At 42.7% G+C, this 25,805-nt stretch overlaps 1 protein-coding gene across 1 annotated transcript in view; it reads right to left on the bottom strand.

The window, feature by feature from the left end:
- The window catches only part of ACTR8 (actin related protein 8), a 29,256-nt gene extending 3,808 nt beyond the window's left edge, over positions 1 to 25,448 (bottom strand). Inside the window, exons 1-12 of the mRNA XM_060239779.1 lie at positions 25,194 to 25,448; positions 22,681 to 22,851; positions 19,961 to 20,071; positions 19,345 to 19,449; positions 17,277 to 17,450; positions 15,751 to 15,844; positions 13,870 to 14,002; positions 13,400 to 13,553; positions 8,881 to 8,976; positions 8,376 to 8,516; positions 7,156 to 7,420; positions 347 to 510 (exon numbers count right to left, since the gene is read on the bottom strand). Coding sequence (XP_060095762.1) covers positions 347 to 510; positions 7,156 to 7,420; positions 8,376 to 8,516; positions 8,881 to 8,976; positions 13,400 to 13,553; positions 13,870 to 14,002; positions 15,751 to 15,844; positions 17,277 to 17,450; positions 19,345 to 19,449; positions 19,961 to 20,071; positions 22,681 to 22,851; positions 25,194 to 25,325 — 1,740 coding nt within the window. The 5' untranslated portion in view covers positions 25,326 to 25,448. The remainder of the gene's footprint in view (positions 1 to 346; positions 511 to 7,155; positions 7,421 to 8,375; positions 8,517 to 8,880; positions 8,977 to 13,399; positions 13,554 to 13,869; positions 14,003 to 15,750; positions 15,845 to 17,276; positions 17,451 to 19,344; positions 19,450 to 19,960; positions 20,072 to 22,680; positions 22,852 to 25,193) is intronic.
- Positions 25,449 to 25,805: the final 357 nt, after the last annotated feature.

The following is a 25,805-nucleotide window of genomic DNA, read 5'->3' as shown; positions in this document are numbered from 1 at the left end:
GATGGGCCATTGCCCTGATCCAACATGGCTTCTCTCATGTTCTTAATATATATGAAAGGAGAAATGGTATTATTTACTGATAAGCAAAAAGAATCTTAGTCGTTGGCTTATCTGGTGTCCATTTAAAAAAATGCTGATTCTTAGCTATTTAATGTCTTATTCAGTTTCTCTTAGTAGTCAGTTTGAGGAGGCAAAATTTCTTGCATCGCAGAACAAAAGCCAAAATGTAGAAGTTAGTCATGTTGCTTGTCACGTGGAGATAGAAAAAAAGAAACTACAATTTCAATAGGCTTGGATTGACTAAGGATATCCTAATCCACTCCACCAGCATCTGAAATATATTTACCTTTGGTCTTGTAATAACTTCTATGTTTTCAACCACCCTCCTGAAAGAAGGGGGCATTTTATTGAGAATTCTGTGCTGAAGGAATTCTTGGGCTTTGTGGAACATCAGACCACCTCCTACCACCAGGATGGAACTGTACATCTTCTTTTTTGTATCATCTGATGCTGGAAAAATGAAAACATAAGGATTACATATAAACTGCCCAGCCTTGGTTGAGGACAGAATGATTCCATCATAGCCAGCACTCTTCTCCACCTCTGTTTCAGCCTGCTCCTTACCTACCTGTGAGTTGTGGTGCAGGATATAAAAAATTTTTTTAGCACCATCTGAAGCACTGGAGTTGCCTTTCGGTCTTTTTAAAACTGTTTTTTTATCAGTCTGTAAATCGCCTAAAGCAGGGATGTCAAACTCATTTGTTATGAGGGACAGATTTAACATAAATGAGACCTTGTTGGGCTGGGCCATGTGTGTACCTTTTTAAGATTAGGTAGCAGAGATATAAACTTTATAAAGGACACAAAATATATTTTTTAAAAAAACTGAAAACATGCTTAAAACATTAGCACTTGTTGGTCTTAAAGATGCTTTCTTTGTATTTCTCCTATGGGATCCAGGGAACTGGGCAAAGGAAGCTGACTCCTTCCTTCCCCAGGGGACCAGGAGGGGGAGGAGCCTCAGCCAACAGAAGGAAGAGAGGCTTAATTCAATAGTTCTGTGTGATTGAGAGAGCCTGGCAAAGCAAGCTATGTTTCCTCCTTTATCTCCAAAGGAGGAGTCTCAGCAAATGGAGAAAATAGAGGCTTAGTTCTGTAGCTCCTGTATGATTCAGCAAGCCTTGCAAAGCAAGTTATTATGCAGAAGGAAGCAAGAGAGAGGGAGAAGGAAGCAGTTGACAGCCAGTTGCTTGGCCTGATTTGGCCCCCAGGCTGCATTTTTGACACCCCTGTCCTAAAGTCCCATGATCATGGGAGTAGGCAATTAATTATTTGAATAAATAAATAAGTAAAACTGAAAGATTTAATGTCTAGGGAACAATTATTTTCAAATGGAAAAGACTGGCAATGAAAGACTGGCTGGAAGTGTCATAGCAACGAGATCTGCAAGTCTCATTCACATTTCTTGAACAGTGTACCACTGAGATGGTGGCAGCCATACATAGTTCTCTCTAAGCTGTGCTAGGGTATGCCGGCACACAAAATTTTAACAGGCACCTCAGGGATTTCTGATTCAGCCCAGCATTTTCCCCCTCTACTAGAAACAATGGAGGATGGGGGCACCTCCTTCTGGGGCCCATAAAATTTGACCCTCTGGTCCAATCTTTGAAACGCGGCGAAGTTTCTGAGGAGAAGCACCAGCAGCTATGCCACAAATTTACCTTAAAAAACAGCTCCCTCAGAGCCCTAGATTGATTCAACATTATAGCCTATGGGGTCCGCTGATTATAATAGTCCCCATAGGCTACAGTGGAGCTAGAAAAAAGCAATTTTTTTTTGCACACCCCTATTCTCTCGGCTTGGCTTCGCGAACGAAGATTTAAGAAGGGTGCAATAGTCCACGTTTGCTGCAGGCTCGCTGGTGGCTGACAAGACCAATGTGGGACAGGCAGGTCCGGCCACAGCGGCTGCAGGGAAAAGTCTGATTTAGGGTTGGCCCTGTAGCAGTGCGATTCTTCCTCAATCTCCTTTTGTCCTCAAGACCAGCTATGCGTGCGTTCTCAAAGGAAGAGACAGCCTGGTGGATGGTGTGCCTCCATGCTTTGCGATCTGAGGCTAGGTCAGACCACTGGTGATGGTTGATGTGACAGGTGCTAAGGGATTTCTTCAAGGAGTCCTTGTACCTCTTCTTTGGTGCCCCTCTATTTCGATGGCCGGTGGAGAGTTCGCCATACAGGGCAATCTTGGGAAGGCGGTGGTTTTCCATCCTAGAAATATGCCCTGCCCAGCGCAGCTGCGTCTTCAACAGCAGTGCCTCGATGCTGGTAACCTCTGCCCGCTTGAGGACTTCAGTGTTGGTCACAAAGTCACTCCAGTGGATGTTGAGGATGGTGCGAAGGCAGCGCTGATGAAAGCGCTCAAGGAGTCGCAGGTGATGACGGTATAAAACCCACGATTCGGAGCCATAGATGAGGGTTGTCATCACAACTGCTTTGTAAACATTGATCTTTGTGCCTTTTTTCAGATGCTTGTTGCTCCACACTCTTTTGTGCAGTCGGCCAAATGCACGGTTTGCCTTTGCCAGCCTGTTGTCAATCTCCTTGTCGATCTTGGCATCTGAGGAGATGATGCACCCCAGGTAGCTGAACTGCTGGACTGTCTTCAGAACTGATTCACCCACAGTGATGCAGGGAGGGTGATAATCTTCCTGGGGTGCAGGCTGGTGGAGAACTTCTGTCTTCTTCAGACTAACTTCTAGGCCGAATAGCTTGGCAGCCTCTGCAAAGCAGGACGTCATATGCTGCAGAGCTGATACCGAGTGGGAGACGAGTGCAGCATCATCAGCAAACAGTAGCTCTCGGATGAGTTTTTCCATTGTCTTGGAGTGTGCCTTTAGTCGCCTCAGGTTGAACAGGCTGCCATCGGTGCGATAGCGGATGTAGACACCATCGTCATCATCTAGATCTACTGCGGCTCTTTGAAGCATCATGCTAAAGAAGATCGTAAAGAGAGTTGGCGCGAGAACGCAGCCTTGCTTTACACCTGTGCCTATTGGGAAGGGCTCCGAGAGGTCGTTGCAGTGTCTGACTTGGCCTCGCTGGTCTTCGTGTAGCTGGATGATCATGCTGAGGAACCTTGGGGGACATCCTAAACGTTCCAAGATTTGCCAAAGGCCTTTCCTGCTAACGGTATCGAAAGCTTTGGTAAGGTCGACAAAAGTCACATACAGAGCCTTGTTCTGTTCCCTGCATTTCTCTTGGAGCTGCCTGAGAACAAATACCATGTCGGTGGTGCTCCTGTTAGCTCTGAAGCCGCACTGGCTCTCTGGGAGGAGTTCTTCTGCAATGGTGGGCACCAGTCTGTTCAGGAGTATTCTGGCAAGGATTTTGCCTGCGATGGAGAGCAGGGTTATCCCCCGGTAGTTGGAGCAGTCTGACTTTTCCCCTTTGTTCTTGTATAGGGTGATGATGATTGCATCGCGAAAGTCCTGTGGTAATTTGCCTTGTTCCCAGCAGGTGACAAGTACTTTGTGAAGTGAGCTATGTAGTACTGTGCCCCCATGCTTCCAGATCTCTGGTGGAATTCCATCAACTCCTGCTGCCTTGCCACTTTTCAGTTGCTTGATGGCTTTAACAGTCTCTTCTAGGGTGGGGATCTCATCCAACTCTGTTTTCACCGGTTGAAGTGGGGTGAGGTGGATTGCTGAATCTTGAACTACGCGGTTGGCACTGAAGAGAACCTGAAAATACTCCGACCACCGGTTCAATATGGATGCCTTGTCTGTGAGGAGCACTTGGCCGTCTGCACTATGCAAGGGACTCTGAGCCTGATATGATGGACCATATACTGCCTTCAGGGCTTCGTAGAACCCTCTTAAATCACCAGTGTCTGCACACAGCTGGGTTCTCTCTGCAAGCTTGGTCCACCACTCGTTCTGAATGTCTCGAAGCTTGTGCTGGAGGTTGCTACATGCAGCGCGAAAGGTTGCTTTTTTCCCAGGACAGGAGGGCTGAGCAAGATGTGCTTGGTAGGCAGATCTCTTTTTTGCCAGTAATTCTTGGATCTCTTGATTGTTCTCATCAAACCAGTCCTTGTTCTTCCTTGTGGAGAACCCGAGGACTTCTTCAGAGATCTGCAGGACGGTAGTTTTTAGGTGTTCCCAGAGTGCTTCTGCAGAAGGGTCTGTGGGGCAACTGAGGTCCTCAATTCTTGACTGGAGTTTTGCCTGGAAGGCAGCTTTAACTTCGGCTGACTGGAGGCTGCCAACCTGAAACTTCCTCCGAGGGATACCTCCTCTCCTGGGTGTGGGTTTAAAGTGAAGACAGAGATTGCAGCGTACAAGACGATGATCCGTATGACATTCTGCGCTGGGCATTACTCGGGTGTGTAAGACATCTCGAAGGTCTCTCTGGCGCACCAGAATGTAGTCGATAGGTGCCAGTGCTTGGACCGTGGGTGCATCCAGGTTGTCTTCAGACTGTTCTTCTGCTGGAAGATAGTGTTGGTGATGGTGAGCTGGTGCTCCATGCAGAATTCTAGCAGGAGGCGCCCGTTGTCATTGCAGTTGCCAATGCCGTGTTTGCCAAGTACTCCTTTCCAGGCTTCCGAGTCTTTACCTACTCTGGCATTGAAGTCGCCAAGGATGATCACCTTGTCCTCTGTAGGGGTCTTCCGTACAAGGTTGCGTAGATCAGCATAGAACTTGTTCTTTTCTGCAGGATCTGCTTGAAGGGTTGGGGCATACACACTGAAGAGTGTTGCATGCTGCTTGTTTTGAAGTGGGAGGCGCATGGACATGATGCGATCTGAGTGACCTGTTGGAAGGTTTTCGAGTTTGGAGGCAATGGAGTTCCTGACCATGAAGCCAACGCCAGAAAGGCGGCTCTCAGCCTTTGACTTACCCGACCAGTAGAGGGTATAGCCAGCACCGTGTTCTTGAAGACTACCTTCCTCAGGGAAACGGACCTCACTGAGAGCTGCTATGTCGATATTCAACCTGAGAAGTTCGTGGGCAACTAGAGCAGAGCGTCGTTCAGGGCGACCACTGCCTACTGTGTCAAGCATGGTTCTGATGTTCCAACATGCAAGCTTTAGTCTTTGCACACTTTGTGAGGCAGGTGCATGCCTTTTCTTTGTTGTTATTTTTCGACCGCAAGTAAGGATGCCCGTTGACCGCGGGTAGCCAACTGGGGTGGGGGAGACGAGCTTTGTTTAGGCCACCTTTTCTAGGCCCCTCTCCGTGTGGAGCAAGCAGTGCTGTCCCTAGATAAGGCTGCTTGGTCGTTCAGGGTGCTGCCGAAAGATGCTTTCGTCTCCGGGTTAGCATCAGGCGACCAATATCCTGAACCGCCTACATGCAGGATCGGGACTGCGGCTTCCAGTGGCACCTTCCACCTGCCGTTTCGCCCCTTGCCTATCGCTGCAGGACTTGATGCGTTGTGGGTTGTGTGTGTGGATATGCCCTTCAGGCCTGCGCAGAGGAATTTTTTAGGTGAAGCGCAGTGTGCGCGGTACTGGCTCCACCCTTTCACCTGGGGGTCATCTGCCATGGCCCAGTAAGCCGGGACGCCGGCAGTGAGTCCTCCAGGTGGTAGGTGTTACATTAACGAGCTCTATCTGCCCGGGTTTGATGTTAGAGTTTTCCTTCTCTTAGGCTGACGAGGTTGGTGGGCCCAGCCTGCCCATCCGGTTATACCGCCGGACACTTCGGTCGCACCATGACGTAGCAAACTCTGTGAAAACGGGGGGGACCAGCGAGAAGGTGTTGCTACGGATGCAGTAATGCAGGAGAGGCCATTGCAGTGACCATCTGCCAGGCATAGCCAGACAGTGACCACGCGGCGTTCACCACACCGGGAGAGGAGAGGCTATGTATTGCGCATGCACTTTCCCTGGGGGGGTAGGATTCCCAGAGGGAGCCCACCCCCCACCACACCCCCCCACACCCCTATTATGCTTTTCAGAATGATTTATAAGCTTCCTTGAGTCACAGGGAAAAGTGGGATATAAATATTTGAATAAATAAGTAGCTTGGGCAGGTTGATAACATTTAAGCAACTTCCTGCTTGTTAGGTTAGGCAGGGCTCTGACTGTGGTTGTTCCTCTTCTGTTATACTTTACCTGTAATGCTGGTTGTCCTATTTCACTAAAAACCCAAAGCAGACTGCAAGAGTCCCTGCCTCCCATGTGCTTGTATGTTTTTTAAGACTCAGCAAAGTGGACTAGAGCAGATAAACCTGTTCTCTGGAGGCCAGATCAACCAATATAGTAGAAAGGGGCAGGCAGACCTGTTTTCCAGAGGCCAATACAGTGGAAAGGGGTGCGGGAAATTTGACTTGACTTTCCTCTTCTAATGTTTCAATTATTTGTAAAATATAGCTTCAATATAATTTAAAATCTGAGATTTTTACAAGGTTATGAAAGAAATCTTCTAAACTAATTTACATGATAGTCAAATATAGACTCACTCACAACTTTAATGTTAATAGCTTTTTTCGCTCACAAGTAATGTTCCCTCTAAGCTGCAGTCTTGTGAGCAAAAATTCTACTTTGTGAACTACTGGCATTAAAGTTGTGAGCTACTGCATAAATTATTGTGCTCTGGTGTCATCCTTCCTGAGTTAAGACAAAAATCTGTGAGCTAGAGGCTAAAAATTTGTGAGCTAGCTCACACTAACTCAGCTTAGAGGGAACACTGCTCACAAGGTAGAATTTCTGCTCACAACACTGTGAAGCTTAGAGGGAACAAACAGCCTCTGTATATTGACCACATTTTGTTGGGAGCAGTGAAGAAAAGTCTCAGGACAATGCATCAATCCAATGTTAGATAGGCCATGCTAGTTTAAGATAACTGTAATAATATAAAGATGATGTATACACAAAAAGAAGATGAAGAAACTAGCTCTAAGGAGAGACATCTGTAAAACTTCTCAAACAGTGTTGTTGCTGTGGACAAAGGTGAAGCATGCATATTTCTGAGAGCACTTTAGAGTGTGTTGTGTGCTGCTATAGGGGAGAGGAACTGGCGAAAATTGCCCCCTTCTGAGTACCTGTTGAAAGATCCAAGACCATGCACAGCTTCTGCAAACTGATGTGGAACAAACAGTAACACAGAACCTTGGCCACAGCATAAAAAATAAACAAGAAAGGGCATACCACAGCAATCAATGCTGTGCAGAATTGCTTTGTCAAGGCCTAATGCTTTTCCTTCAAATTGAGATACAGCAGTTTTCCTGGACATGTGGGCTGTTAGCTGTTCTTCAGAGTCATTTCCACCTATACTGCAGTCACTGTGAGAAGTGCCCAGCTCCACTTCTGGGGGATAGAGACCTTCAGCAATGCCTGACGACTGGCCACGCAAATCTCCCTCAAATCCACCAGGCTTGGACATGGATTTCCGATCTGCTGTCGCTTTTGCAGACTATAAAAGCAGAGGGGAAAACAAATTACATTGAATATTAAATAGCTTCTAGCTAAGATTTCCCCACCCCATAATTTAAGGGTTAGGAAGTAACCTCTGAAACACCTGCTGCTGCTTTGGAACTCTTCCTATTAATATAGCTCAGTCAAGTGCTGCAGTCCTTATGGATAAAGGCCAGAAAAGCAACTTCTGTTGCTCAAAGCTGGAGTTCTTTGTACCAGACTGGTAGCACAATGGAAGATCATCATGCAACTGCACTGCTATAAGCCACTGTACAAATAACCCAAAGAGTGAATCAGCAGGATTAGGATGCTATATTTATATACCATAACTGAAGTTTTATTTTATATTATAGTTTTTTGCAAAAAGGTATCCTGTCTTATCTATAACACAATTCAAAATCACTACCAAAATAAATTAACAGCATCACCAAAATCTAGAATTGTACTGGATTTGTGCCTGGTAGGAAGATTTTCAAGATACAAGCTTTTGAGAGTTAACGCTCCCTTCATTAGATATGGCATCTGAGAAGGGGAACTTTGATTCTCAAAAACTCATAAGCCCCAACATCTTGTTGGTCTTTAAGGTGCTATTGGATTCAAATCTTGCTCTTCTACTGCAGACCAACACAGTTGTCCTCTGCATTCCAGCTCTGATTTTGCACAGCTTCCTGAATCTCAGTAAAAACAGACACTAGCAAATATACATGAAGAAAAGCACACCAAAGTTCCAGAGCTACTCTGAGAGAACACTGCTCATATATCTAAGAAGAGGGCAAGGCTCAGGCTAATAAAAAGAAGGCTTATGGTGACCATCACCATGGTTACAAGAAGTCTTTGCATACAGTCAATGTCATTCTCCTATTCTCTGAAAACAAAGCTATAATTAAATATAATTAAATCTAACAAGGTAAGAGGTCTCATAGGACATGAAGAATGGAAAAAGTCACACCCACCTGCTCCTGCTTACTTTGTGTTGCTAAGAGATAATGCTCATCATGTGGGTCCTCTGGATCACCTTGTGATCTTTGTTGCAAGGATGTCATTTTCTGCCCCACAATGCCAAACATTGCTGGATAAAACAATGCCATTGGAGCCTAATCATAAGAGATGGGCAAACCTTTAAAGGAGTCCAAACTTCTCTTTATAGGCGTGCCTGCTTATATTTGGCTCAATAGCTAAGCGATCTATTTTAGATGCACACACTGTTGTTCCAAATGAAACTAAGGAATCAAAAGCACACAAATACTTGAAACTTTAGTTTTTAAAAACTAGCTACATCCCACATCTGTATCATTGCCCATCTTTTCAAGATTACAGCCTTTAAAACCATTAATAAGAAGATGGAATGTCAGTACATTTTAACTTTTAGCTATTAAAAGTTATCAAGCTTCTCACTTTTTCTACAGCTTTTGCAGCTTTCAGCTGTCTTCTGAAGGGTATAAAATCATAATCTGTTACCTGTAATTTTTCATCTCCCAGCCTCAATTGATATAATAAAGCAGGAGAATCTGGGTGGCGAACCTGAAACTCATGATCTTGCAGTCCAGAGAGATCCTGATTGTGAAACACAGAAACATTATGAATACTTAAGAGATACCTGTTTGCTGCCTTTATCAGCTCATAAACTGAAATAGGAACAGCTTCACCCATATATGTAAATTTGGCTTTCTCCCAGGTTCCTTTTTTAAATTTACAGCAGTACAATGTGCATGGACCTTAATTCAAAAAGGAAGCAGATAACATGGTGTTACACAAAGGTTTTGCAGAAACACCAACAGAATACTCAAGCACCCAAGCTGAACAGCTGGCCCAACAAAAAAACACTGAGCTCTTTTCTGAAGAACTACAGTCTATATTTTTTTTTATTTTCAGTCAAAATATTAAGTTTAAGTTATTCATGTTAAGGGGAACAACTGCTTTCCCATCTGAAAGATTATACTTCAAAACGCTTAGAAAATCTCATGCTCCATAATAAAATAATAGCCTTGCTGGATGAAGCCAAAAGTCCATCTAGTCCACAACTATACTTCTGGTAGTAACCTGCCAGACCTCTAGCTACTGAGGTTTACTTTAATGTATTTAGTTATATTTAATCCAAGCTTTCCTTTCACAGCATGGAAAGGGAATCACATTGATAGTACATGTGTCTATGCACAACACATCCTGTAACCAGTGTTCCCTCTAAGATGAGTTAGTGTGAGCTAACTCACAGATTTTTAGCCTCCAGCTCACACATTTTGTCTTTGTTCAGGAAAAATGGCCCCAGAGCACACTAATTTATGTCCTTTAATGCCAGTAGCTCTTGAAGTGGAATTTTTGCTCACAAGACTCTGCAGCTTAAAGGGAACACTGCCTGTAACTATGATGAAGGTTATGCTTTGGTCACTTCCTGATGTTTAAGATTCTCTACAGAAGCCCTACCCCTTCCACAAAGCTAAAACCATAAGATGCTGAAGCAGACTCTCCTCAGTAGTGTTTTTGAAGGGAGGTCATAAGACAAGTATGATAATGACAGCTACCCCCAGTGTCTGGCAACCATAGACAAATGTTGACACAATACTCTCACTGAATTTATCTCATCTCTTTTTAACATCATCTATGCCATAACCTTTCTGGCAAACAAATAATGTAAGTTAATTATGCTAGATGTCAAGCAGTGCCCTCCTGAAGTCAAGTAGAACCAACAGCCAATCTGTCCACCCAGTCTAATATTTGGGAATGCAGAGAATAAATTCCTCTCTGTTGAGCATTTCCACACAGTTTATAAACTATCACTATTCACAACATATCTTCTAATTTTTTTCACAATCCAAAAACTGATTTTTACCTATAATATACTAAGCAGCCTAAGAATAAAGAACCGACTCCTCCAGTTTGTTAAGATTGTAAGACTATATGCTGAGATCACCAGCACCTGCTACAGGTGTTCAGTAGACATGGGTGTGAACCAAACCATGAATTGCAATTTGTGCATGAACTGGGCTGATTCATGGTTCATTCCAAACTGGTCTGAATCTTATTGCTTCGTTTGATTTGTCTTTGTGTTTACATTTTCCCAGATAGCCTGGCGCTGATTCAATCAATTCTTAGGCAATACTGGGATTGGACTTCTGGGAGCCCTAGAAACACCCATATCAGTTGTCCACAGATTGATTGGCAGGTCTGGGAGACAATCACAAAGCTTCCATTCTGCAGCACGAATTGTCATGAGAGCTCAATTTGAGCTTTCCTGGAGGCACCTGTTTTGGGAGACTACAACTCAGATATTCCAAATCTAATTTTTGCCAAATGTGGAGGGCAGGTGGAGGAGAGCCTGCTGAAGACTCCTGGTGAGTTTTACATCTCATGAACCAAAGAAACATGAACCAGGTCAGAAATTAAATGAATAATGAAACGAAACAAACCACCATTTTTTTTCCTGTTTGTGCCCTGTTGTGTTCACACATTAGAGATTAGGTGGGAGGCTATTAGTGATGGAGTATTGTCTTATTTGGGGGGGTGTGTGTGTTGTATTTTTATATGTGCATGTGTGCGTGTGCACCTGAAAGTCATGCCAACCTCTGGTGATTGACCCTGACTGGGAGTGTAGAGCATTTGATGGCTTTTAGTTTATGGGTTGTTTTTGTTTTGCCTGTGGTAAATCTATTCTATCTTTTTTTAAACTTGATATTGGATTTATGCAGAAATGCCTTCCAGCCTAGAGCACATCAGTATTACACTGATTGGAGCTGAACTTTACCTTCGTCCAGGAGCCCTAGCTTCAAGTTAGTAGCTGCCAAAAAAAAGAACAGGGGATGAATCATCATCTCCAAACATGAAGCACTCCAGTGCTTAGGGATGCAAATGGTTCTGGCCATACTAAAACAAAAGATTTATCAGAAGGCTAGATTATATTTCTTCTATTTGGATCAGGGAGATTGGGAATGAAGGCAGCAAGGGATGGACTCTCAAGGGGAAATTGTAAATTTTCTGGACATGAGGGAGAAGCACTTTTATCTTTCGGCCATTTTGTCTCAAGCCCTGAAGGACTAAGCCTTAAAAATGGAACTCCATCTTGAATATGTGTTGAGGAAAAATGCGGAAAACTCTCAAACTCTAAGAACTAAGATAATCAGGGCTGGCATGTCCATTAGGCAGCCTTAGGTGGCTGCTGGGGTGCGGCCTGGGGAGGGGGGTGCCAGAGTGGTGGCAGCCCAGCAGCACACACACACTCTGAGGCACAGGAGATGCACTGCTGGGCTCGCCGGGGAGGAGAAGTGTGGGTGGCAGGGCAGGGGCAGTGCCTTGCCTGGGGTACTGGCCTTGCACTTGCACTCCAGTACCGGTGCTGAAAATAATGGAGGCTTTTAAATGCTGCTAATTTAAGAGTCAGACATGTACAGGGTTAGGGTTTAAAGGACTGCATGTTACACCATTTTGGCCTGATGCTTGTACAGACCATGTGCACTTTATTTGTTTATTAAACTATCATATTCTGAATGCCTTCAGCCTGATCTCTGAACCAACACCACACCCAATTTGGTCCTGCTTCTCAAAAAACAATAAAAGGAAGAGAAAGTGTGTGTGTGTGCCATTCCTAAGTGTGACAGACTATCCTGGTGCTAGCTAATATAAGCAAAGCATGAGATGTGGCAACTACACAGAGCCTTTTAAAATGGCAACTCAGTAAAGAATGATAGAAATACTAATTGTTTTAGCAGAATTAGTTGATGGCAGAGGAAAATTCCCAGAGATAAGCTGGTACACTGAGAGGAAAGAGAAGGCCACAGAACTTGCTGAGCTCCTGGACAAACAATAATGGGCTTGCAAGACCATTTCCTAACAGTATTATTGATGTTTTTTCTTCAGTTTTTCTTTTTAAAAATAGTGTTTGGATTTTATGAATGCCATTTTGGGTATCAAAATGTCATGTCATCAAAAGGCAGAATATACATCTTTGAAACAGAGAGAGAAAATCCCAAGGGTCTTTTGGTTACACTAACCCAGGGGTTCCCAATGTGCCCGCCAACACATTTCCTGGTGCCGCCCTGACCTGGATAGCCCAGGCAAGCCCAGTCTCATCAGACTGCGGAAGCTAAGCAGGGTCGACTCTGGCAAGTACTTGGATGGGAGACCTCCTTGGAATACCAACAGTTGGGAGGCCAGGGCAGGCTTTATGCAGCCTTTATTCATCGCATCACCCTGGAAAGCATAATACACTCTTGTGACAGATGGAAAACAGTTTGGTGGGCTGCACCACAATCACATTCAGGTCTTTGTATTTTGCCCCATTTAAACAACAGGTCTGTACATGTGCCAAAGCCTGTTCATACTCTATTAGCCATCTTCCATACTTTATGTGGCAAGTCAAATCTTGGATGGGAGATCTCCTTGGAATACCAACAGTTGGGAGACCAGGGCAGGCTTTATTCAGCCACCTCCCTAAATACCCTCCAGGCCCCCAATAGAGGTCAGTCACCAGAAGTCACCATGACTTCTAGGTGCACACACACATGCACATTAAATACACACACACAACACATTTCTTGGTGTCCATCAAGTGGTTTTAGTAAGAAGACAGACCCAATGCAGCTTTTGTCCAGCAGGGCCTCTGACTGGCCACTGAAAATCTGATTGTCTATGCAGATCTTTATAAATGTTAACTCTGGCAGCAACTACCACTACAGCTCAAGGAACTTCCCTGTGTGACTGAAGGTAAGCCTGCGTAAATATTTTTAAACAGTATGTTCATTTTAAAAGGCATCTTATTAAACAGATCTTCTGCCTGAAATGTTGAATTATGCATAACCTAATTTCCTGACAGTTTTAATTTGGCTTCACCTCCTGCAGCAGCCATTTTGTAGTTACGCCCACCATCCTGTGTCAGAATTCCAAAGATGCCACAGGCTCAAAAAGGTTGGGACTAACTTGTGACCAGCAAATCTCCTTCAGGCAACAGAACCTAGAGAGAGATGGGCCCAACATGTGTGTAGCTTACCTGGTCTAAATGGCAAAATGTTTCTTTTAGGTGCTGAAGAAGAAGACAGTCTGTCCTTTTAGCTAACTGGCAGTCTCTGTAAGGAAATCCAGCTCGCTGCATAAGCCAATAAAAACATCTTGACACATCAGAACCTCCATATGCAAGGCATAATCTAAAAAAAAAATCCAAACGAAGTAGCAGCTTAGAGGCTTACATCTTTTTCAGAAAAGACCTATTGCACCTTCATAAGAAATAACTCAAAAAAATATGAGCACCCAGGATTATGACTTCAGTTATACCAAGTCATGGTACACCAGCATGTATGTGTTTTATATAAGTCACACCATCATTTTGCCAACACAAAGTTTTAAGATCCTTTCACAAGCCTTGCATGAAGGTCCTCAGGGTTAAGATAACTTTATTACCTCCTAACCTAGAGAGATCTTAATTGCCTATCAAAATTTCCATTCATGCTCTGTGATACCAACCTGGTATTACGATGTGAAATACCATCTTCAACACAGCAAACACTGGTCTTCTGATCTCCCACATCAACAACACATGCACTACCTAAGCCACTTCCAAAAGTAGCACAGACAGATTCCTGATGTACCACTATTCCTAAAAACAGAAAAGGAGGAATTTGTTTAATTATCATATGGCAGAGTTACACACAGGAAGCATATAATCATATAAAATACACAACCAAGTTGATTCAACAAGTATGTAGCCTGATTGGGCCATACCCCCAAATACTAATATCTAAATTTTCAATCCACTCAATTGCATCTGAGGAAGAGTTCAAAGAGCTCCACCGCATCACCCTGGAAAGCATAATACATTCTTGTGACAGATGGAAAACAGTTTGGTGGGCTGCACCACAATCACATTCAGGTCTTTGTATTTTGCCCTATTTAAACAACAGGTCTGTACATGTGCCAAAGCCTGTTCATACTCTATTAGCCATCTTCCATACTTTATGTGGCAAGTCAAATCCTGCAGGCCTCTCATGGGTGTTATCAGGTTATGGATAGTGGGTGGAGCTGATTGCATCCACATTCACAATAATTCATTCCCTAGATTGAAATTTTGTGATTGCAGGATTTTTGAAGAACTTAGGAACATATGAAGCTGCCTCATACTGAATCAGACCCTTGGTCCATCAAAGTCAGTATTGTCTACTCAGACTGGCAGTGGCTCTCCAGGGTCTCAAGCTGAGGTTTTTCTCACCTATTTGCCTTTTAGTTGGAGATGCCGGGGATTGAACCTGGGACCTTCTGCTTACCAAGCAGAAGCTCTACCACTGAGCCACCGTCCCTCCCCAAAGGTTGTCATATACATCACTACTTTGCCAGCTGACCTAGACATGTATTTCATGTATGTAACACCACTGAATACACTCCATATTTTATAAAACATTGAAGATGTGTTTCTGTGACAGCTTTTTGTATCCTAAGCAGAGACAGAAGTGTGTATTTTTTTACTATCTGTGTTTCTTGTACATCAACTTGTAACTGATAATAATTTAATAAGTCACAGCTTCTCTATTTAATAGTTTGATTTTTAAAATCTGTGTTCTGCAACATCTCAGATACCTGATTAGTAATTTACAGAAACCTTGCTTGCTGAGGAACAAGCCATGGGTGTGGGAACCACAGCTTGACCTGGATTTCATTTTTCCTGCCACACATGAAGTAACCAATGTCTCCCTGAATGCAAACTCATTGTGTTGTTCTTGTACCACTGGAACAGGAGTACCAATTTGGGGAGGGGGGGGGGAAATGCAAGTATTTGTCCCCATCTGCACTGTCATGGTACTCCTACACAAACCACATCTACGAGGCAGTACTCCGGACAAGTAACTCCCACAAGACCCAATACATGACACTTTCACATCTAATAGTGGATGGTTTAACTGCCATTAAATCATAAATCATTTTCCATGCAACTTAGGTGAGACACTATTTGTGAGCCATGTATGAAAGACAATTAAATAGATTTTGGACATTATGAACTCAGAAACCATCATGTTTTTCTAAAACTGTGGAGTAATTTTTTAAAACAAAAATGGCCATAACATTGCACGATACTTATTTCACAATGGCTCAGTTTTGACAGATAAAAAGGAGTATACCACCCAGGGACGACTGGGGAAGGCAATGGCAAACCACCCCGTAAAAAGTCTGCCATGAAAACGTGAACCAACGTCACCCCAGAGTCGAAAAAGACTGGTGCTTGCACAGGGGACTACCTTTACCTTTTTACCACCCAGGGATGCTGGGCTACAAGGAAAAAGGTCAGAACACTCATGGGATTCAAATTCAGAAAATCTCTGCATAATGGAACAGAAGCAGATGTTGTATTACTACCTGAGAAGCCCATCTTCATTAGGATCATATTTACTACTTCTTTCACATGCTGTTTATTATAGATGTCTGGGATCAGTAAAATGCATCGGTAATACTAAAAAAAAAGAGAAAGAGAGAAAAACCATATTGGGATTCCCATTGTAATCCATTCCTCTTCATAAATGTTGTAATTTGGGCTCTTTTCATAGCAGGAAGTCATTTGCATATTAGGCCACACTCCCCTGATGTAGCCGATCCTCCAAGAGCTTACTGAGCTCTTCTTACAGAGCCTACTGTAAGCTCCAGGAGGATTGGCTACATCAGGGGTGTGTGGCCTAATATACAAAGGAGCTCCTGCTTAAAAAAAAAAAAGACCTGGTTGTAATGAGATATAGAAGTAAGACAACCAGAAGAAGGTAAACTACTGGTTCAAGGTAGAGTCAATTCTATTATTGACATAGGGTTGGTTTCAACTCATACAAAGCACTTCTGTCACTGGAACAGAACACTCATGCCTCCTCCTTTCTTACTGCAGCCCACTGATTTCCTCAGAATCCTGCTCCTAAATCACTGGGAACACTCAAAAACAACCCAAGAGTCAAATCAGAGGTCCAAAACAAGAAGAGTGAACTGCTGGAAATTACCTCACCTCTTACATTAGTGGAAAATGTAGTGGATCCAAGCACATTTTGCTTCACGACAGGGCTTTTTTTGAGCAGGAACACAATTCCGGTTGGCTTGGCCTCAGGAGGTGTGGCCTAATATGCAAATAAGTTTTGCACAGGGCTTTTCTCACAAAAAAGCCCTGTACAAAACAATGGTGACATCAGGAGGTGTGGTCTAATATGAGTTCCTCCTTCAAGCAATAAGAACATTTGCGGAATATCCAAAAGGTTTAGATGTTCCACAAATGTTTTTTAAAAACCCCAAACACTCTTAATTTTTCCACTCAAACTACCCCACACTTTTTCTATTTCTACATATTACGATGTGAAAACTCTTTTATTTACCCATGATTTGGGTAGGTTTTAGGTTTTAGTTTGCAAATGGTTTCACTATCTGGAGTGGTGATGTGGCTTTTTGACTGACACTGAAATGTTGAAGTTTTAAGTTGATTTTTTTTTAGCCATTTCTAAATTTGATTGCAAGACGCTCTAGATATTAACTCAATAGAAAGGTGGGATTTAACTTTTTCATAAAATAATTTAACAAAATAGAATGTTATAAAACATTAATCAAAAATAAAATAATAATATGCAACATCATCAAAAAATAGAATAAAGCCTAGAAGTACAGTTAGCGTTTCAAACAGCAGCAGAAAGAGTAAAGGAAGTCAACCAATCAGCGCAGCAATGAGAAGGAATTATAGTGAGTGAGTGCCACCATTGTAAAGAAACTGTGCAATCTCTTATAATTCTTTTCTTAATAAACTAGGGAGGAGTTTCAATAGGTGACCTCATGAGGGACAGATGTGTATGGTTATAATGGTCAAAGCCATTATAGTGGTAACAATTTGGCAGTCATAGTTATATTCAGCTGTAGCTCACCTTTAAATCTTTAAGAGGTATTTCTAAATATTTCTGTATTGCATGTGACCATATAACTTCAAGATCAGCTAGGACTGCAGTAAGGGAGCCACCAGGCCCTGAATGAAGATTCAATTGTCCTCGTCTAATAGGCCAGTGAACATTGTAACAATCCAAAGGGTTAACATATAATGCCTGAAAGGGAAAAGATCAACTTAGAATCTCTTTCAAAGGCTAATCAGTTTTTAAAACACGTAGATGTGCACCCTCCATGGTTTTTAGATTAGCAATTGGTTCTATATTGCTTATAAATTTGGTTTGGCTAACAGCCTCTAAATTTCAAATTCACTTTCTGTTTATTAATGATCAAGATAATTTTCTTCATAGCCTAATAACTGCTCCTTATACTCAAATTTGGCTTAAACCAATAGATGAGAAAGTGACTAATGGGTCTTCCCCCCCCCCCTTTTAAAAAAATCTACAGGGTGAAGTAAAGCTACTTTGATAACCGAGGACTGTAAAAACAATATAAATATTATTATAAAGCCTGCCATGAGCATCCCCCTCCCTTACACAATTTGGCTCTAATGATTCCACATCAGCATGCATTCTATTTATCAACATTAACCACTGCCATGCTTTTATGCTGGCCACATTTAAAGTTTTACCATCTACATGAATGACAGGAAGATATAAAAATATTTTAGCCCATTGCAGTTTTTGTCCCTGTTCATGTGTTTGATCATTGGCTGATTTCACTGTATATTTTGTATCCAGGCACACCTGGATTTACTGGAATATATTTTGGTTGATAAAAATCTGTTTTCTGAGCAGGAGATTCTTCAATTGTATTAGCTATAGTTGACCAAAGAATCACTGTACAAACAGCTACAGATGACCAAAGAATCACTGTACAAACAGATAAGTTCCTGTTCTCTGCTATGAAAATACAGGCTGAGATAAATATCTTGTCTATAATTCTTTTTGATAACCCTTTTCATTGTCTGATATACTAGGATGAGAGATATGTGTAGTTATATGATTTTAAGTAATTAATTAACACTATTTGTTCTGCATCTGTATGGCTTGTGGGCCATAATAAAGACTGACAATTTAAACCACAAGTCCAACTTATGGTAGGTAGGTCATGTACAATAAGCATTTATCAGTATTTATGCTATTTCTTCCCTCCCCTCCATATTCATCTCTGCTTGATTTCTTTATTAAAAAAATATTTCTCCCCTTCAAGCCTTCCACTTACTACAGATCATTTATCTAGTTGGATACATAAACACGTCTGCAGAAAACTGACTGTGGCCAGCTCCTTTGTATATTGTATATGATCACAATTCAGTTAGATAAGTCAGTTAAATATGGGATGATACTACATTTCTTAACAAAATAACTGTTATTGGGGCTCTCCACGCAGCAGCCTGGGCTGCGGACACTGCACTGGTTGCTGATGGTATACTGCAGGGGTGGCCAACGGTAGTACTCAAGATGTTTTTTACCTACAAAAACATCTGGAGAGCTACCATTGGCCACCCCTGGTATACTGGATTCTCTACAAGGTGCTGGTTATTACCTTTAAAGCCCTATATGGCCGAGGACCTGCCTACCTTAGGGACCGTCTGTCCCCACATATTCCCAAGTGGGTACTTAGGTCAGGAACACAGAACTTACTATCAATCCCCGGGCTGAGAGAGGCAAGACTAAAAACAACTCAAGAAAGAGCCTTCTCAATTGCCTCCCCTTACTGGTGGAACCAACTGCTTGAGGAGGTCAGAGCCATGTGGGACCTTGCCTAGTTCTGCAAGGCTTGTAAGATGACACTATTTCAGTTAGCATTTAACTGAAATTATGACCACCACCGAGATACTAGATCTAAATTGATGCTTGAGATCACTATATGCCATCTTTAAACTGTATCAAAAATCAGCACCAAATTATTTTAAATTGTTTTAATTTAATGTTTTAATTGTACTCTACTATGTATTGTGAGCCATCCTGAGCCTGATTCAGCAGAGAGGGCAGGATATAAATCCAATAAAACAAACAAACAAATAAATAAAAATTAGGAAGTTCCTACCTCTTCTCCAATGACATATGCTGGCTGATGGGTTGTGTTTGTCCATTTGGTCCCTGAACTGTGATCTAAAATAGCAGGCCTCATCTGTCTATTGTAAGACCGGACCTAAATTGTTACCAAAGGAAAAAAGGGAACTTTTCAGTCTAAATCAATTATTCCTAAAGTGAAGCACTACACCAAAGAAATTCTCAACTACAGCAGGGTCCAAAACATGGATGTAGATGAGGCCAGATGGGCCTGCTGCAAAGCACGACTTCTGATGGGACAATGGAAATATTATTTCAGCAGCAGTTGCAGTCAGAAGCCCCAGCACAAGAATCTTCAACTGCCAAAAGGAAGTAAGCTGTCCCCAGTAACATAACTGGCTGAAGTAGGAGTGTGACCACCTGATATCTGATAAGGGTAGCATTGCTTTACTGGACCAAGAACAACCTTGTCTACCTTGGTTTATAGAGAGAGAGAGTGTATTATGTAAATATTTTAAATAAATTAATATAAGTATGTGAGTATGGTTAGTTCTTCTGGCAGCCATTTTGTGGTTGTGCCCACCACCCTGTAGAGAATTTCAAAGGTGCCTAAGGTTCACAAATGTTTGTATAGTCTGTAAGTGGGTTACCTGATCAGGTGATACTGGTATACGCCTGGCCCCATTTGACATCTTTTTGGACCATATTGCTTGATCAACCATTTTAAGGCCATTTTGTCTTTGTTCAGGACTTTCAGGTTTCTAAATGAAAGCAGGAAAAAGCCATTAGCTTTTTTCTAAACATAGAACTGTTTCTCATGGTTCCTATCATATATTTAAGTGCCATCCACTGGTTCCATCATGTAGACAAAAACCCCTACAACTCACAAAAAAATCCACAAACCACAGATACAGTAGATGTGTCTTAAAACTAAAAAGTAGAGGAGTGACCCCACCAAATGGAGAAGCAGCGCCATACACAAGTGCAGAGGCTGCAAGCAAAACTGGCAACCAAGGTCTTACAACACAGTTTCATGAGATCTTGATATTTTGGGTTGTCAGAGAAATCCCAAAGGAAAGGCTTTGGTAGTTTTGAGGTGGGAGTGAAATAGTCTTGGGAGAGAGTGGGGTAGAAAATGAAGGTAGGAAGCAGGGGGAGGCAGATGCCAGTGTGTATGGCATGGGTGGAGAATGGGAGTCAGTGAACTGTCAGAAAATTGTTCCTATTCCAGAAAATCTAGGGAGGGGGAAGCAGAGGTAATTGGAGAACATCAGTGCAGATGGGGTGTGTGTGGAATTCTCTCTTCCTAGCAAATACTTGTGGATCCCCTGCCAATAAACTGGTAATACAGGAGCCTATAGCCCACACAGAAAAAGATACTATGCTGCAGTTAAAGACTTATACAGTTTTTATATTATAAGCTTTATCAACTGTGGCAACAATGTACAGACAACCTCCGGACTTCATAGTCCTGGCCTGCTTCGGTTTAATACGATTTATACACTAGTAGAGATGGGGCCTGAATCCTCAGACAGCCTCTCCCCAATTCAGTCACCTTTCCCATTCCCCTCTTTCCAACTTTGGAAATAAACTTTTTAGTGGGTTTTTTTTTAAGATTTGGCTGATTGCCACAGAACTGGGATGCCAAACCACACATTTAGTGAAGCAGTTTGTATTCCTGGTTTCTTCTCCCTTGGATTATTTGCTGCCCAGATTTGTCTTGGGTTTGGTCTTTTGTTTAGGCCTGTGTGAACTGGCATCCTTCCATCGGTCCTCTTTTCCTCTGATCTTCCTCTCTGAGTGGACCAATCTGCAGTGTTGTGGTGCTTGGAAGGACCAGCTGTTTATGTATTTACTAGCAACGGGTATTATTATTGAATGTTTGATATTATTTTGACTGAGATTTCCAGTTCTCCATTTCAAAATATTATTCCCTTGAGAGAACCAGTGGTTAAGAGCAATGGACTCTACTCTGGGGAACCAGGTTCAATTCCACACTCCTCCACATAAAGCCAGCTAGGTGAACTTGGGTTGATCACAGCTCTTTCAGAGCTTTCTCAGCCCCCAAAATAAGTCTAGCTCACCACCTAGTGGTGCATAACACTAAAGAGTTAGAACTTCCAGACAATCCTAGGATCTCCTGGCTACACACACACACAATGCCACACGATAATTATTATCTATAATTATTCATTACAGATTATTAATTCCCAACTGCGCCCCCAATACGCAGATACTTATTTCCACAGATCAGAGGCACATGGGGAGAAAAGAGATTTTTCTGTACACTTAGGATGCTCCCCAGGTGTTCAGAAAAATCTTAAAACTTTAAAAAAGACATGGGAGGGGATTTAAATTTCGTCCCAAAAGTAAAAAGTATTGTCTGTGTATGTGCAGACAACTCTGTCTCAGTTGATTCAGGCAGCCTCCCAAGCCACGCTCCCTTCCCTTGTCCAACACCTGAAACAAAGAAGTGGTGCTACTCCGGCTCTCCCCGCTGCCACCTCTTTCTCCTCTGTGGGCTAAGATGTGGCCCTTGCTGCCACCACCACTGCTCAGCCTGGGCCTGCTCCTCCATATGTTCGGCAGGGAATAGCTGAAGTCCTACAGCAGCAACAGTAAGCACTGGCCCGGCTTTGACCATGAGTCACTGCTGGGGATTCAGGTTGTCTGGGCCAGTCAGAGTGGAGGGAAAGGGAGAAAAGGAAGGCTGCCAGGAAGCGGGGAGGAATCAAAGGTAAGGGAACGCCCCCTCTCCACAAGTTTCTTGCAGGTCTCCACTTGTTAATTATTATTACCCTTCAACAAATTTTCTATTTTCACTCTATTCATTTTCAATGCTTCTCCCAAGCTTGCAGTCAAATTTTGCTATTTTATCTATTCTGCTATGTACTGTGAGCTGCCCTGAGTCTGCTTCGGCGGAGACAGTGGGACATAAATCCAATAAACATAAACATCCATTACAGTAATATGCATTGACTGCCACTCAGACTGAGGGTATTCCATTAATGTCGGAGTAGAATTTAAGCTAACAACTCTTTTAGTGGCAGTGAAAGGTTATCTGGTGAAAATCTGGATCCAGTTTTGAAAGTGGCCCACATTCACACTGACATGTATGTGTCTTTAGACCACACAGAGTAAAAGTATGATTAACACCCACAGCAATTTCCATGTGTGGTTGGGGCAGATGATGCAATACAAATGCATGAAGCTGTAAGTCCAAGGGTTTTTGTACAATTCAGGCACATGTTATGGGAAACATGGACACCTATGCACACTTAACACAGCAAAAGGATCATGAAAACTAACAGAATGCAATCACACAGCTACTATTTCAACTTCATGCAGTGCTTAGGTATTTAAGACTTACATTGAGTCCTTCTCTTAGAAGCCAACTGTCTTTGAATGTGAGTTGTCCTTGGTGTTTGTGTCTTCTTGCAATGACATGAGGAATGCTAGCAGGAAGTGTGTCTGTAGCTCTTCCAATCCTTAAGGTCATTGAACCAGGATGAATAACGACAATGAAGTTGCACTGTATTTGCTGAAAACAGACACAAATTTAGAGCAAAATAATCTATAGAGGCCTAACTGTACAGTTCACCTCTCATTTTTAAACCTTATTTTGTTTCACACCTTTTTAGTACTAGGAATTAAGTGCCCGGCTTTGACCATGAGTCAACTTTGGGCCACGATCAACTAAATACAAAGCATAGCTGTTAATCTTTTAACAGTGCTACCTGCTCCTTCTCCCTGTAGCTTCACATTTATAAAAGTGCTTTATTTATATTTATACACCACCTTTCAGTTATAACCATTTACAAGAAAACCAAATCAAATCAATACACAACTAAAATAATTTAAAGAAATAAAATCTACAAAAGCAATAGGCAAAATAATTTATTTAGCAGTGCCGGCCCAACAGCATGACAAACAAAACAGGATTATCAGAATAAGCAAAGAAAATACCATTTTCCCTCAGTCTAACTACTGAGACATTGGAAACAATGTTTTTGTCCTCACCAAAAATGAGAAGACCATGGCCACTGACCCTCTAGCAGAGGGGAGATTCACAGAATAACAGCCACCCGAGAAAATGAATCAAACCAGAAATTTAAGTAGTAGCATAATAAAGTAAATTATGTAGCTAAAGTTTTTCTTTTCTCATGGGCTGCACTACCTGCACTGATTCCTCAATTTCTTTTCTGATCATGAAGACTTGGTCTGGCACCATCTTTTTGGAAATAATGCAGTCGTTTGCATATCATGTGGATGATAAGGTGTGCATTTTTGCAGGTCCTACCAACACTGGGACCATTTCCTTTACCTCAGCCCCCACAGCCATTTCCCCCCTCTGCACACACACAAATGGAGGACTTTTAAAAAAGTCGTAACAGATACATTACTATATTGTTATTCTATATCTATCACCACAATCTACTAGATCCCAGTTTCCGATTACATGGGTAGGTGTGTATCCTCCCCTTATAACTCCATAAAGAAAAGTGCTAGCATCAGTACTGAAAACTGGGAACTAGTAGATCCTGGTGCTGTATCTTGTTTTTTGTTTAAAAAGCCATCAGGTAGAAAGGGTGCATACAGCGGTCAGGATAGTATGGAGAAAACTTGCATGAATTTTGAACCCTCTGTTGTCATAATGAATGCCTATATATTTGCAGCATAAACAAAACAACTGTGTACCAAAATAAACAAAATTTAACCACAATTATTGTGCTTTTGAAAAATGATGTGAAAACTTTGGATGTTAAGCTTCATTATCACAGAGAATTTGATAAGTCGGTTTCTGGAAAAAGCAATGGCATGCAAAGCTTGTCTCACCAGCTAGCGAACAAGTAAAGGAAGATTTATCCCTTTAAACCTGACTTCCTTCGGATGTGGGTTCCACTTACGCCTGTTGGAAGAATATTAATTACGGTGTGCCTTTGTAAAGACTGGTTGTTTTATGAAGAACATCCTACTATCTTGAAGAGAGTTGGAGCCCCTCCTTGACTGTTTGGAATTTTCATTCTGTTATATTTGGGTATGGTTGTGGCCTTTCATTGCTTTGCACTTTGTATACTTATTAGTGAAATTGTCTAGAACGTTATCCAATTGATATAAAAGAAAATACACAATAATTGCAGTTAAATTTTGTTTATTTTGGTACATAGTTGTTTGTTTTGTTCACCTAGTGAATACAGTGTTGCCACTTTTTTCTTCCACATCTTCCTATGTATTTTTGCAGCATCAACTGGCCCTACCCAGAAAATCATCTTGCGTTGAAACAGCCAAACTGTATTTCAGACTTCAAAAATGAATTCACAACAAACAGCATTAGTGGACGTCACTTCTTTTAAAAAACATTTTGTCTAATCTTTGCTGCTAGAACTTTAGATGCAACATGGACACATACTGAATATTATTAAAACTGAGCCAGCAGTTTACTCCAGCAGTGCTTTACTTATATACTTGCTAAACCACCAACTAACCTGATTCCCTTTTTAGTTGATTTTTACTTCCTGCATACAGAAAAAATTACATCGGGAAGAAGAAAAGCCAAAGTACCCCCCCTCCCTTATCGCACTATATGAGAGAAATTATTTCTTTTTGTTCATATGACGGGTGAGCATATAAACATGGGACACCCCCACAAGAAGAGCGCAACTGGTACAGTCTAGGAAACTCCGATCGCTTGCTTCTTAAACTAGGCCCCGCCAGAGACGGAGCAGACGATGCTATTCTACCGCGTGAGGGTGGAAGTATCCCTTTGAAACCCGGAGCTTCCACCATCCGTGGCGCAAAGGGAAGTGAGGCCGGCATAGGGGAGCTCTCCCGCTACGAGCTTCCACGCCTGCGCATGAGCTTCTCGCAAGGGGCGGGCCTTACCTCCTGAAGGGATTCGGGCACGGCGGCGGGGACGATAGGCCTCTTGGCTCCTCGCTGCTCCCTCTCCTTGTCGCGCTCTTTGTCCTTCCCATTCTCCGCCGCCGCCGCTTCTCCCTTCTCGGCTTGAGTCATCCGCGTTTCTTCCCGGCTCCGGCTCACCTAGGCTCACACGGCCTCGGAGCCCAGTGAGAGAAACCGCAAAGGGTTGGCGTTGGCTGCTCCTCCCCGCGGAGGCTGGACGAGGCCAGGCCGCCCGCCCCCTTCGCCAACCGTGGACGAGTCTGTGCGGCATTCCGATTTCGGACACTGGAACAGAGCCGGCAGCAAGCGTCGCGCCTTCGTTACCCCATCCCTACCCCCACGCTTTTCAGCCTGCTTCTCATTCCAGGAGGGACGATCTAAGCATGCGTTTGCAGCTGCTGCAAAGCGCACGAGGACTGTTGTGCAAATGCAGCTGCAACCGACTTTTCCAGGGCCAGAAGAGATTATAGCGGGGCACATCCGATTTTTTACTACATTATCTCCCGTTATTTCATTGCCATAGTAGCGTGTTCACTACATGGCGAGAAAATTCATGTAATACCTTTTTTATCGATAACTACAATGCCGTTA

This window comes from Heteronotia binoei, chromosome 5 (genome assembly GCF_032191835.1).
Source record: "Heteronotia binoei isolate CCM8104 ecotype False Entrance Well chromosome 5, APGP_CSIRO_Hbin_v1, whole genome shotgun sequence".
Classification (NCBI taxonomy): domain Eukaryota; kingdom Metazoa; phylum Chordata; class Lepidosauria; order Squamata; family Gekkonidae; genus Heteronotia; species Heteronotia binoei.
This window is presented reverse-complemented; position numbering and strand designations above follow the sequence as displayed.